The sequence below is a fragment of the Anopheles nili genome, chromosome X (genome assembly GCF_943737925.1).
Source record: "Anopheles nili chromosome X, idAnoNiliSN_F5_01, whole genome shotgun sequence".
Classification (NCBI taxonomy): domain Eukaryota; kingdom Metazoa; phylum Arthropoda; class Insecta; order Diptera; family Culicidae; genus Anopheles; species Anopheles nili.
The window spans coordinates 4,385,171-4,398,074 of record NC_071293.1 but is presented as its reverse complement, the minus strand read 5'-3'; the positions used below and the strand labels follow the sequence as shown (position 1 = coordinate 4,398,074).

At 48.7% G+C, this 12,904-nt stretch overlaps 1 protein-coding gene across 1 annotated transcript; it reads right to left on the bottom strand.

The window, feature by feature from the left end:
• Positions 1–2,022: 2,022 nt before the first annotated feature.
• Positions 2,023–5,746, bottom strand: LOC128728734 (progestin and adipoQ receptor family member 4). The gene is made up of 6 exons (XM_053822375.1): positions 5,494–5,746; positions 4,906–5,121; positions 4,224–4,327; positions 3,978–4,115; positions 2,921–3,061; positions 2,023–2,385 (listed from the first exon to the last, which is right to left on the bottom strand). The coding sequence occupies exons 1-6, from the start codon at positions 5,744–5,746 to the stop codon at positions 2,278–2,280; spliced, it is 960 nt and encodes a 319-aa protein (XP_053678350.1). The 3' UTR covers positions 2,023–2,277.
• Between the last annotated feature and the right edge of the window lie 7,158 nt (positions 5,747–12,904).

Genomic DNA, 12,904 nt, shown 5'->3' with positions numbered 1-12,904 from the left:
TCTACCTTATCCTGTCCTCCCGCGCCCATCCTCGACCATCCAGTTTTCGCTGCGAATCCCTTGCGATCCTCGAACGATCCCAAAACCCCTCCTACCCGGTCTGCTCGCGAGAGCAGAGCGAAGCACAGATCTCCAACCTTCTCCCGCGTGACAGCTCAGAACCTATCAAACACTTTAAAGCGCGAAAAATATAATATCACATTGCACAGTAGTGTGTAGGTGGAATTGCCATTTCTATAGAGGGTTGTTGTTCTCTCCTCGCACGAGTCGCCGTGGGGCTGAAACGAGGACGAGCGAAGGCTAAAGGCGCTGTTCGAGGGGGAGTAAATAAAATACACGCAGACACACACACACATACACACGCACACAACCACACCTGCGCGCTCGCATACGCACGGCAGAGCACGGTGCGGGGGCTAGAGATCTGGTCCGTTCCAGACGAGGATGTTTGCTACAGTGCTGCAGATAGGGTTCGAGAGAAAGGAATGAAGTCGCTCGAGCAGAAGTTTGCCACGCGTGCCACACGTTCACGTATTGTCACTAGGTCCTGCGGCGAAAGCTTCTGCGGAGGAGGCTGTACCCTCGCTGGCGCTAACTATGCTGCTACTCTCAACTACTATCTAACGCTAATAAAGCTTTCCATTAGAACGAAATTTTGGCTACTACCTAGCGAACAGTGTTAGCTGTCGCGTTGGAGCTTGTAGGGGAAAAGCGAACGTCTAGTCGGGGTGGGAGTGGATCGGGAGGTAAACCAACAAAGTAGTATTCGGGACATACAGCCCGTGCGCCCGGGAAGCTTTCTTTTTTTGACAGAGAACAGGCTCGCACGCAAAAAGGTGAACCAAGGCGATCCATGTCATGTCAACATAGTGATCACAGATACCGTTTCCTACAACCTTCGAGGATCGCAAACTAAGCAATCTAGCGGCTGGGCGATTTGGAGGAGAGATCCGGTGCGGGTGGAACAAAAAACAAAGAAAAAAAAAAGAACAGAGCTATATTATTACAAATACAGTGGCTAGACGTAGCAGATGGCGCTTCATTTTGGTTAGGTTCTCCTTCCTTACTTATAGCTAGAGCGTAATGTAGGGCGTTGTGGGGAAATTAATACTTAAACAGCCTTTCGTAACAGTTTCATAGTTAGTATCCTACGGTAGAAGGTACGATAAAGAAAGGTTGCACCGTAAAGGAGCATGCCGGGTGCGTCAGGAGTCTTCACCCTCAACGCCCGTTCGCTCCTCCAGTGAAGAAGTTCAACCCCAGGACTAGTGCTGGCGATCGGCCTGCGGCTTGAAGGGAAGGGAGGGAGGAGATTCACGGAGACGTTGTCAGTAAAGTGAGGTTACCGCTTGTCAGCCCGTAGTCAGCTGAAACCCATTCGAAGCTACGCTTTAAATCATACATGTATAAATATAAATATGCGGCCCAGCACGGACCGCAGCAACACGTGCCGATAACCATGAATTGTCTCATTTTGTTCTATCTACCGGTAGTAATAAGTAGTAATAGGAATTCTAGGGGGTAACCTCGCTGGATGGCGAGTAACCCACGTGCCCCTATAGCTAAGTGCGTTCGTGTCCGCATCGATCGAAACCCTTTCGTGCAGGTGTTCTACGTCAGCCGTACGGAATGCGTTGTCCACCGTTGTCTAGCGCTGTCAGGTGGCTCAGCAGGTGTTGGACCTGTCAGCTACCCTTGCAACGATGGTACACCGGTGTACGGCTTCACGAGCCACCCGCACGAAAGCTCGACCGTTACGTCCAAGAAAAGGGTTTAACGGCTCCTAAGTAAGGCGCCACGATACGTCGAGACGTCTTAGAGTGCGCCCTCTCACGTCCAGGTGGAAGAACCTGCGAGGTTGGTGCCTCGGCTCTATTAGGCTTCTAGACATTCGCAAGCTTCTAGACATTCGAAAGATTTTATAGCTCTAGCTGGCTGACCGTTGGAGTGGCAAGAAGAGGGTTGTGTTGGAAAAAGGAAGCCAGAATGTGTCGTCTTTGTGTATTCTTCGTCCTGCTGCTGTTGGTTCTTCCCGTGTTTCCGTTTTTCCATTTTCTTTTCCGTCATCCCCACTCTCACCTTTTTTTTTGTTTTTTTCTCTCTGCACCCAACGTGGTTTTGGATGACGAGGTTTAATTAGTTTACCGAAGGCTTACGTTCAATACGCTCGCGTACCGGGCCGTTTTGAACAGCTCGGTGATTCGTGAAAAAGAGCAAATTGACGGACCGAGCTGCGCACGTTGCTGGGTTTGCTAATGTTGCTGGGGTTGCTGCAAGTCATAGCTCCAGGTGTGACCCGTTTATGGAGTCTATGTTCAGCGTTGAGGTATAGTTGAGCCCGTTGCATTCGGCTCGCTGCATCCACTCGATGTCGCGTATGGTGGCCTGCGTGAGTAGATTTGGGAAGCATTAGAAAAGTCGAGCAGATGAGTTGAAGCGGTCAGCTTTAGAGGATGCAGCGTTGGAAGAGCTTTTTAAGGAAGCTTTCCCGAACTCTGAATGAAGCCTGAAGCGCATAAAGGTCAACTGATTCATTATGCAGCCGTTTCTTGCTTTCAAATTCTGACTTTGATGGACTGTTGAGCGTCATCCGAGGCAGGCGTTGTGGTCGGTTTAAAATGTAAACCGCATCCAAACCGCAACGGTATTGAACCCACCCTCAATCGATAAACCCTCAAAAGCTCCACAAAACATCCACTCATGTGAAAGCAACATTTTAAATCAAATCCCCCAACCGAAAATAGCGTGCAAAGGGTGCAATCAGGCGCATTTGTACGGGACTCGTGGAAAACCTTGAAAATTCATACCACCCAGCTAACGCGCCCCGGTCCGTAGATCGATCGCGTGCAGGCGGGGGAAAATCAATGGAGGAGGGAGGGAAGGGTGAGGGGGTTGGAAAATGGGAAAAAAGTGAACCTACCTGGTGCATGGAGTAGACGGCGACCACCACCAGGACATGCATGATGTTATGCGAGTTCAAGTAGATGTCAACACTTCCGGGAAACCATTTCTCGGGAATGTGCATCGCACCAATTACTCCACCCACTGCTGACACGGCGTCCTGACAGAGAGAGAGAGAGAGAAAAAGAGAGAAAGAATGTTACACCATAACGATACAATGTGAGCAGGCAGGTATTACAGACAAATCAATGTGCGCACCGGTGGAAAGCGCTGGTGAAGGTGGAGAAAAAAGAAAGGACATAAAGCAGAAAATCAAACACGAATAAAAGAAGAGAGAGAGGGGGGGGGGGGGAGGTGGGTGAAACAACGAATCAATTGCCCGATGGACAGCGTAATAATGCACCCCGTCAACCATCGACAGCTTTCCCGGGCAACGCAGCGGAAATTGGATGGTGGAAAAAATCCGTGGAAAATCCGTGGGCGCGTGCCGGTCGCAAGGATACGGTGGCGGATGATTGCCGGTTGATTACCGCTACCGATGGAATTGTAGCCGCTGCATATCGATTACATTCGCGCTCGCTGCCCAACCGATGGAGGCGCCTGGTGGCTCGTACGATTAAGGTCGTTAGCAATTTATGGGATTTCCATCGGCGCAGTGTGCGGGGGTGGGGAGGGGGGGGAGAAGGGGGGATGGCTGCCGGAAAGCCGTAGCATTACGTCGGTGAAATTATCATTAGTATACATTATTCACCAGCCTGCCCGTGTTGGCATCACCGAAGGGTAGTTTTAACAGTTACGTGAGTCTGGTCGTTAAAAATTAATTCACTCTTCCTGCCCAATGCAGCTCGAAAAGGGAAGGGTGGATGGGGCCGAGGAAGAACAGTGTCAGTGTGCATTCGAAATCGGGGAGGGGAAGGGGTGTGGAGGTGGGGGGATAGGGTGTAAAAGTTAATTGTGTTTACAGGGCCGTGTCAGAACACGCGCAGCTCACGCGGAATTGCTTCGATCGTCGTCTCCTTTTTTTTCTCCCCTCGCCTTGCCTACCCGCACAAAAACACACCTCCCCTTCTACCTACCTGCAGGAACACGTGGGTGAGTGAGGTAGGATTTCCGCCACCGAGCTTTGAAATTCGCAGCAACGTGAGCACGATACGCATGCTAAAGGGCAGCAGAAAGCATAACCGCCGCTGCCAAGGTGACGAAGCCGTCATTGCCTGGTGGTTTTGGGGAGGGAGAGAATTTGTTCGAAACAAGGGGGGAAAATGAATCAGAATGATGGACGCTGGTGTTGGTGGTTGCTGGAAACAGCGCAGGGCGCGTACCTTGAAGAGGCCCCAAATGCACAGCAGCGAGTAGGAAATGATTAGTAGCCATTTTAACGGAAAATTCAAACAATACACCGTTGCCGTTACCATCGGTAGTGCTCCTGAAAGGTGGTTTAGAAGGAGCAAGAGAGAAAATGAGTAGAAAAGGATAGAGGTTTAATTACTGCCAAGTTCTTGTAGAATGAACAAGTTGAGAGAGTTTCGTGTTTGGAATCATCTCACTTCAGAGTAGAGTTCTTTAAACCGCGCTAGTTTGATTCATCTCAAGGTTGCAGAAAGTGAGTTGTGATTTCTACGCTACATGATCTGAAGTACTACCTCAGGATAGAGACACAAAAGACGGCACTAACAGGTCGTAACGTTTCCCAGCAGGCTACATGAACGCGGGCTCAGGCGAATGCGTGCCTTGTGAGTGCATTGTATAGGTTCATATCTCCTCCGAAAGTACCGACATCAACACCACCAACTGTCACGCTTGTCTGGTCGAGATCCTACAACACCTGCACTCACGATCGCAACCACGGGACCACGCGGGGAAACGGAACGGTCGCTACTTCTACACCTAGAGGAAACACCTGATGAGGTGTCGAGGGATGCGCGTTGTTGGAAGATCGGGGAGTCCTCTGTCGCGACTCCACACGTCCGCAACACGTGCTGCTTCACCTCGCCTGACGCTTACCGAAACTCTGACTGATCCATATGCCAAGCATGTCCAGCTGCAGCAGCCGATAGTAGATGCCCTCGCCGTTCTCCAGGTTCATGAACAGGTGGTAGACGAAGCTGCCGCACCACGGTGCAACGGAGCCGACCAGATGACACCACGACAGAAAGCGGTAGTCTTTCTCCCATGGCATCATTGCCGGCACGGTTGCGAGGATGTAGACAATTGGAATGCCTGCAGGGTCGGCAACGGCAGCCCCGGTGGTTTGGGTGGCGATGAACACGATGGAGGAGAGAAGAAGACAATGGAAAAAGGATGTAGTAGAGAGGTTATTTGAGCATTTGAGGTGAGATTTGGGAAGAATAGTCCCATCTACTGATGGGATGAGCGATAGAACACACTGCTGAGGAAGTGTTGATGAGATTTGATTGCCGGTTGATTGATGCAGGTTGATAGGTTGATCATTTTGATGGAGTTTCTATCTGCAGGAAACTGGTGTACATTGTCTATAAGTCACTGCCAAATGTCACTACCATTTCGGAGAACAACACCTCACCTAAGATCCCAAAAAAACACTGACGACCACCAAGAGCTCGAAGTACTTACCGTGTGTAAGTATGTTGATGGTTTCATTGTGAACGTAGAACAGGCTGCTGAGGCATCCCTTCACGCCCTGCAAAGGCCGATAGCCCGTGAGCACGTACGGGTTGAACTGAAGATGTTGTGGCATATCCTTCCATTCGAGCAGATCCGCCGGAGGTGTCAGCATCTTGTGCACCTGCTTGACGAGTGTGGATGACTCCTCTGGTGCGGTCCCGGCCGGATCCGGCGAAGGTGCCGGAACCGGATCCGGGGCCATAGCCACCGGTTCCACCGTCGGCACGGACTCCACCGTGATAGACGTCGTAACTCCTTGCGAAACACCTAGATAACCTCCAATCAGGCCCGGTTTCGCTCGCTTCCAACTCCTTTGGTGCTTGAGGTGGTTTGTTCTTGATGCGTTTGCAGTGTACCGACTACTTGCAGCGTTGGGTAGCCGTCGTCACTAGTCGCTGATTGTCTCGCAACTGTCACCTGATGGTTGACGATGTCCTGTCACAGCGCTCGGAGAGGTTTAGAGCGTGCCGGCTTCCACCATGTGCCCGGTCAGGCGACTGATGGTTGTCAGCACGCTACTCGCACACCTCAGGTACGTCCCAGTGGAATGGTAGACGTGTTGAGACCTACTGTAGCTATGGTTGTGACGGTAGGGACGAGGATATGGACGTGGTACTACCTCTCACAACAGCAGTACTTCGATACCGGCACCGGGTAGTGGTTTGTAGTAGTAGTGGCGAATAATTTCCCACAGATGCCAGCACTTTCTCTCTCTCTCTCTTTCTCTCGATTTTTCTGTCTCTCACTTACTCTCACATACACACGCGCGCGCGCACGCAATGCGATTTACTCCAAGACTCAGCTCGATGCCGAGAGCATGATCTCGTCCGAATAAAAGTGTATCTGCCCGATGCCCGATGCCTTCACCTACATGTTTATTTATGTAATCGGGAGCTGTGCCTGCGAATGTACGAAGCAAATAAAGAGCAGAATGTGCTGATTATGTTATGGTGTAAATGGGCGAAAACAAACCATATCTCTCGCACTCTCCCCACCCGTGCCCAACGTCCTGACACTCGCCGTGGACTACGTAAATCATGCAGTAGAAGAAGAGGGTTTAGCCGCCTCGTTTTGCTGAGCTTGATCCGGAATACGCACTACAAATTTATGCACTTGATTTTTATGACAAAAAACCCCAACGCCTCTAACAGTCAGTTCGCTGCAGTAAAGAGGTTTTGTCTAGTGTTAGGAGTAGCTTTTAGTACCCAAAAAGTAGTAGTACTCCTTTCTAGACGAGTGTAGCAACAGTGAACGAACTACCCCCAGTTGGACTACCGGATTTATTGGCTGTACGTGAGCAAACCCGCCCTGAATACGCAGTAGGGTGATGCACACATATCGCACCCCCTTCCGGCGATCGGTAACCGCACCGAGCATATTGTTGACATTATAAGCTAAAACGATCCATCCCGCCCTCCCGGCTACCCTAATTAGCATCATTTTGCACACCATTCTCGTGTCTCGTAAATTTCATACACGCGGAAACCCCGGAGGTGGGTGGAATGCTGCGGCAGGAAATGCGATTGTGCAGGGTAAGGGTGAGTGTTGAGGCCATCCCGCCCCCGGCACACAACACCACGATCGTCCACCACGATCCGATCCCATGCCCTTTTCGTGGTTTACTAACGGCTTTGCGGGCTGTCAGTTTGACGGTTTAAAATAGATCAAAAACGGTCCCACCGGCGGCACCGGGTACCGGATGATCCGAGATGTTAGAGCAGTCCACCAGAGGAGGAGGGGGGAGGAGAGGGGGGATGGAAGGTTGACGAAGGAGGTGTTAAATCTGTAGCCCCCGGGGTTGACAGAAGAACATAATTTTTGCTCACGTGCTTCGGAAACGCTGCGGGACGCACACACGCGTGCTCTCTCGCGTGACATCGGCGAGTCGGGATTTTGGTACGCGTGACATTTCGCAGGGATTCTACCAGGAGTTCGTTGTGTAGCGAGGAAGGGAGGGAGAGTGTGATGGATAGAAGGGGGAGTCTTGTGACGCCGATGGCGAACGGGCGCATGTCATTTTGGTATTGTTATTTCATTTTTGTTATCACCCAAGCGAGTGAAATTCCAACTACAAATTGATGCCACCTTACTGACGTGTATGACAGCAGATTTTGGAGCTCACCGTATGCATCACGAAGCCCCACGCTGGCTTTAGCGAAGTTGCTGGAGCACCCTGTCAGGTGGCTGCCATTATGCAGGCGTTCGAGGATGCCGCGAAAATGAGCAAACCATACACGTTTCGCTTAAGCTTGGCGTTTTCCACGGACTAAAGCCGGGTTGGCGCACATTTGCAGGCTCCTAGTGCTTTACATAACGCGCTTCAATGTGTGAAGAAGGTAGCGTGTAGGGCTAGTGGGGCTTCAAAGGGGCAGCTGGGTGCTCTACTTCCGGGTGCCGCATGGTTTTCGAGAACTTCCGGGTGCGTTAGGATTCGTGGTACCACGTTTTGCTTTTCGGCTTTAGGTTGACAGCACCGAAGCTCATCGATAACCACAGAATGTGGGTGCTCGCGTGAAAATGGGACGAGAGCACGAGAGAGAGAGAGGGAGAGAGAAGGAGGAAGAGAAAGAGAGAACAAGCAATGTAATAATTACACCACATGAGCCAATTCGAAGGAAAAAAATCAACCCTGCCGAACGAAATGTTCTGTCGAACCTGCTGCCATCCTGGCATATATCCTTCCTTCAAGGTCGGGCTGGATGAACCCGCAGTATATAGGATCTTGTGTGGTTTTGTGCGGTCTTGGGAACATGTTACCTACATGTGCAACACCAAAAAAACCCGTATTAAAGCCTGCTCTTGTGGAAGGGAATTAAAATTGATTTAAAATCGGCACACGTGCTGCGGTTGCTGCAGGTGCCTTGGACGTTCTACACACACACCCACGCTACACACACACACACATGGTTACCAGATTCTTTTCCTCTCTTTCTCTCTTTCTCGTCCTTTTCTCATTGTGTTTTTCCGGCTCTTTCTCTCACATCGGGTGGATGGAGCGTGGACTCCACGACACGCGGGCTCTTGCCCTTCTCTGCCAGGCCCTCCTCACTAGACGAAAGCCTATGCCGATGTTCGCTACATGGTGGCCACCCCGAAGGGGGGGAGGGGGGTGGTGGGAGGTCTAACGCGGATTCATAGCGAAAAAAAATCGTTACCTAAGCTCAACTTGCAAACTGATGGATTGCATGCGAAGAGAGTTTAGGAAAAAAAAAAGAAAATGCCGGGACGATGGCGAGCAGAATCTCGCGTTAGAAGAAACTCCCGCTTCCGAAAAGGACACCACCAAGCGTGTGCTGCATGGAATACATCCTTCTAGTGCTAGCTTTCCTGCGACCCTTCGAGCCCAAAGAAGATCCTCATGGTCGTGAACTAACCGCGGGTTTTTTCGACGACTGCTGGACCGTGATCAGGTGCAAACGCCCGCGTACACACATACACAACACACACACATACACACGCGCGCACTGCTCACGAACATGCACACACACGCGCACACACACAAACAAACACATACACAAACATACACCCGCGGACAGGACTAGATCGAGCGACGGACGGGAGAACACTGGATTCCGAATCCGCCGCTAGAATGTGGCCCTCTGCACGCCACACGGTTGCGAACCTGCTTGTGTCGGTACGCTTGTACGTGTGGCTGTATTCGCAGGGGAGAAATTGGATTGTGCTGCTTAAGGGTGGCGATAACGCGGGGCAGCGGTGGAGGGAGAGGTGGTTCGATTCCACGCGTGCACTACTCAGCGCTTTCCACCGGCAGGATCTATTTCGCCCCAAACCATCTCTCAATCCCTTAATCAGCAGATCGTGCTCTCTCAGCTGCGCTCTCGCGCACATCATTCTCTCTCGCTCTCGTTCAACGCGAGCACGCTCTCTCGGGAAAACTTTCGGGTTTTTTTTTTCTCCTACATGGAGTAGTGTTTTTCGTGCGTGCTTATGTTATGCATTTTCCCATCATTTCATCACAGAAAAACTATTCTACCCACCGGTACCATACTGCCCGATTTACTGATGCTGAAGGAATTGGCTTCATTTTTTGCTTACTTTCCGGCAAGTTTCTCTTTCTCTCTCCCTCTTTCGCTCGCTCTCTTCGCATCCTTCTCCCTCCCGCCTCTTTCACAAAACGCTCACTTTCTCTGGCCGAGCTGAGCGGCGTGCTGACACGACAAGGTGAAAATTGTGCTCTCGCAAACGTTTCCTAATCGCCGGTCGGGAAATTCCAAGCTCACATCCACCATCCTGGCATATGCGCATGATCGCTCCGCATTTTCCACCTACTGCTAGCGTGCGCCAGAGGCGGGAGAGTCACTTTCGGTTTTCAAAACCTCCTGCGAGCTGCAGCGCTCACGCAGTCCCGGTGCCGGTGCCGGATGGTTTTTGCTAAACTGCCTGCACGGTCTGCTCTCTTTACCACCCAGGCATCGGGAAAGAACGGCATTTTCCGGCACACATACATACGCACCGGAAAGGCCCGCGCATACGCGAATGAGCCGCATGAGCCGAATTTTCCGAAAGCGCGTTTTTCCCGCACTGCACGGCGGTTACCCCGCCGGGTTCGCCCACTCACACGTTCCCACCACGTGCGTGCGTGTCACCGCCGTTGCATTGGGGATCTGTATATCGTGGCGGGTCTCGTAACGGTCGCCTCTTTTGGAACAGGGCTGTTCAGTTTCGGTGGTGTGACCTTTGCAAAACGACGGCAGCGATGTTTGCCTTTACGATCAGCTGCATTCTATGTTTATGTTGTTAAATGATAGTTTGTCCTAGCTCTGCCATGATTGACAAGCTATTTGCATCGTAGCTTATGAGAAAATGAACTTGTTTGTAATGTGGAAACACTTACAGATAACTATGGAATGGTATCGTGAATATTAGAAGGTGTTTTTTTACTTTTTAATCGTTTCTATACTTTGATAACAAATGAACAATTCAATATGAATAAATTGCAAAAACATGTAGTAGATTCAACTTCTTGCTGGTAGTTGAAACAGAAATCAAACATCAAAAATAATTTAAATTGATGCACAAAGGATTCTGTTTGTAAGATAGAGCAGCATCATAACTATGCTTCTATCTCACTCAAGCCCATTTGCTGCAATACATGTGTTGGAATGCAATTTTACCAGCGACCGGCGACATAACCAAATATTTATAATTTATTTGGTTCTTATAATACTTTTAAAACTAATACTTCGGAAGTAACGTGCTAGTTTTAAACACATTTTATTTTACAAGAAGTTAGACAACAATAATAGGAACAATGATTTTATACTGCATGTTTTGAATTGTCCTATTTCTAGCAAGAACTTTCTCAGAAAATATTATTTTCAGCTTGATTAAAAACGATTTGTATCCTGAGCTTTCAAAGTTTTTTCACCCGGTGAAAATATTATAACAATCTCTTAGAAACGTCAAATTTCATCCGTTAACTGTCAAGTGTTTCAACTGCACGCCGGGATCCGACTCGCATATGAATCTCGAATATTTCTAATCCTATACATTTTGTGCTGCTGTTTATGGTTCGTACGGAAACAGGTTCTTCTAGTGCTCATATCAATAAATGTTTTTGGCGGAGAAGCATCTTGTTCGGCGTCATAGTGCATAGGCATAGTGAAGGCAGAATAGACGCGAACCGGCTTGTTTTGGCCTTAGTTTGTGTAGCTTTTTTATAGCGCGAAATTCTTGAGATTACTGACTTGAAACCGTTTTGATGTGATATTGAGAGTTGTATCGTTACTTTAAATCGTAGTATTTGCGCAATTGTTAACTTTACAGTACGTTATTAGCCGTTGGCTTCAACTGTTAGTTGAGCATTTACGGTGTGCGTGAGTGTGCGTGTGAGCCCGGGGGAGCATCATCTCGTGTCAGTTTCGTTTTGTGGTGTACTAAACGGCTTTCAATGTTGACAGGCTTGTTTTCCAAGTTTACGGTCCTGTCGGATCTGCTTGTTGTCGTCGTACGGGGTATTCTACCGATTGCGCCGTTTCTGGTAAGTTTACATCTATTCGTAGTAAGTAAGCAGCGGCAGAAGTAATGGCGGCAGCGGCCTCAGCATCAAGCGCGTTCCTTAGCATAACACGACACCCCCTTCCCCCATCTGTTGGCGGCTGTTCAGGCCTCGCCGATAGGTCTTTGCCCCCACGAAACATGGCCGATCGCATTCCAGCAGCTTCACCGATCAGCCTCTCTGCAATAAAACTTTACGATCAACACCAACACAACCAGTGGATAGCAAGATGTGGCTGAAACATAAATCCATCTGCTGCAACATGAAACATGAAAGGAATGATGTTCGGAGTTTCTACTGCTTTGCTTCGTTCTAAGCGGAGGGCTCTTGATCCCCATGAACAATTGGAAGGCCTAAACCTTTGGATCTTTTTCGTTTTCTTTTTAGCTGATGCGAACGAAGAGGAAAAGAATTGCATCCAGCCCGACAAGTGACCTCGAGCCGCGGGTAAAGGTGCCACGACGCAATGATTCCTTGTAAGTTTTTATTACTTTCATATTCACAAATACAACTTCAAATGTAATAAAAAGGCTAAAGAAGAGGCATAACATAATAACATGCATCCCCTGCTGGAGCAGTTTGGGTACCAGCGGACTGAATAACTAAATAATATATCCACTCCTTCGACTAAAACCTGTTTTAAACCCAAAAATACAAACTGCGGACTGCTAGATATATTCATAAAAACCATATCTTCTCTGCTTCGACCAAATCCTTTTATTACCATGTATGCTATATAAACTTTCTACTTTTATCCAGCCTCACATGGGGCTTTTGATGATGAAATGGTTTAAAATATGCTATTGTTGAAAGTCTGAAGAACAGACATAACGGCAAATGTTCCCTGCTGAAACAGTTAAATATCTGCGGACTGTTGGATACTTTCATATTAACCATATTTTCTCTGCTTCGACTAAATCCTGTCTTGCGATGTATGTTATATTAACATTCTATTTTTATTCAGCCTTATTTCAGGCTCTTGATCACAGTAGAAAAGTTTTATAATATGCTGTTGAAAGTCTGAAGAACAGACAAAACAGCCGATGTCCCCTGTTGGAGCAGTTAAATATCTGCGGACTGCTAGATATATTCATAATAACCATATCTTCTCTGCTTCGACCAAATCCTTTTATTACCATGTATGCTATATAAACTTTCTACTTTTATCCAGCCTCACATGGGGCTTTTGACGATGAAATGGTTTAAAATATGCTATTGTTGAAAGTCTGAAGAATATAAAAAACGGCCGATGTCCCCTGCTGGAGCAGTTAAATATCTGCGGACTGTTAGATATATTTATAATAACCATATCTTCTCTGCTTTGACTAAATTCTATTTTTA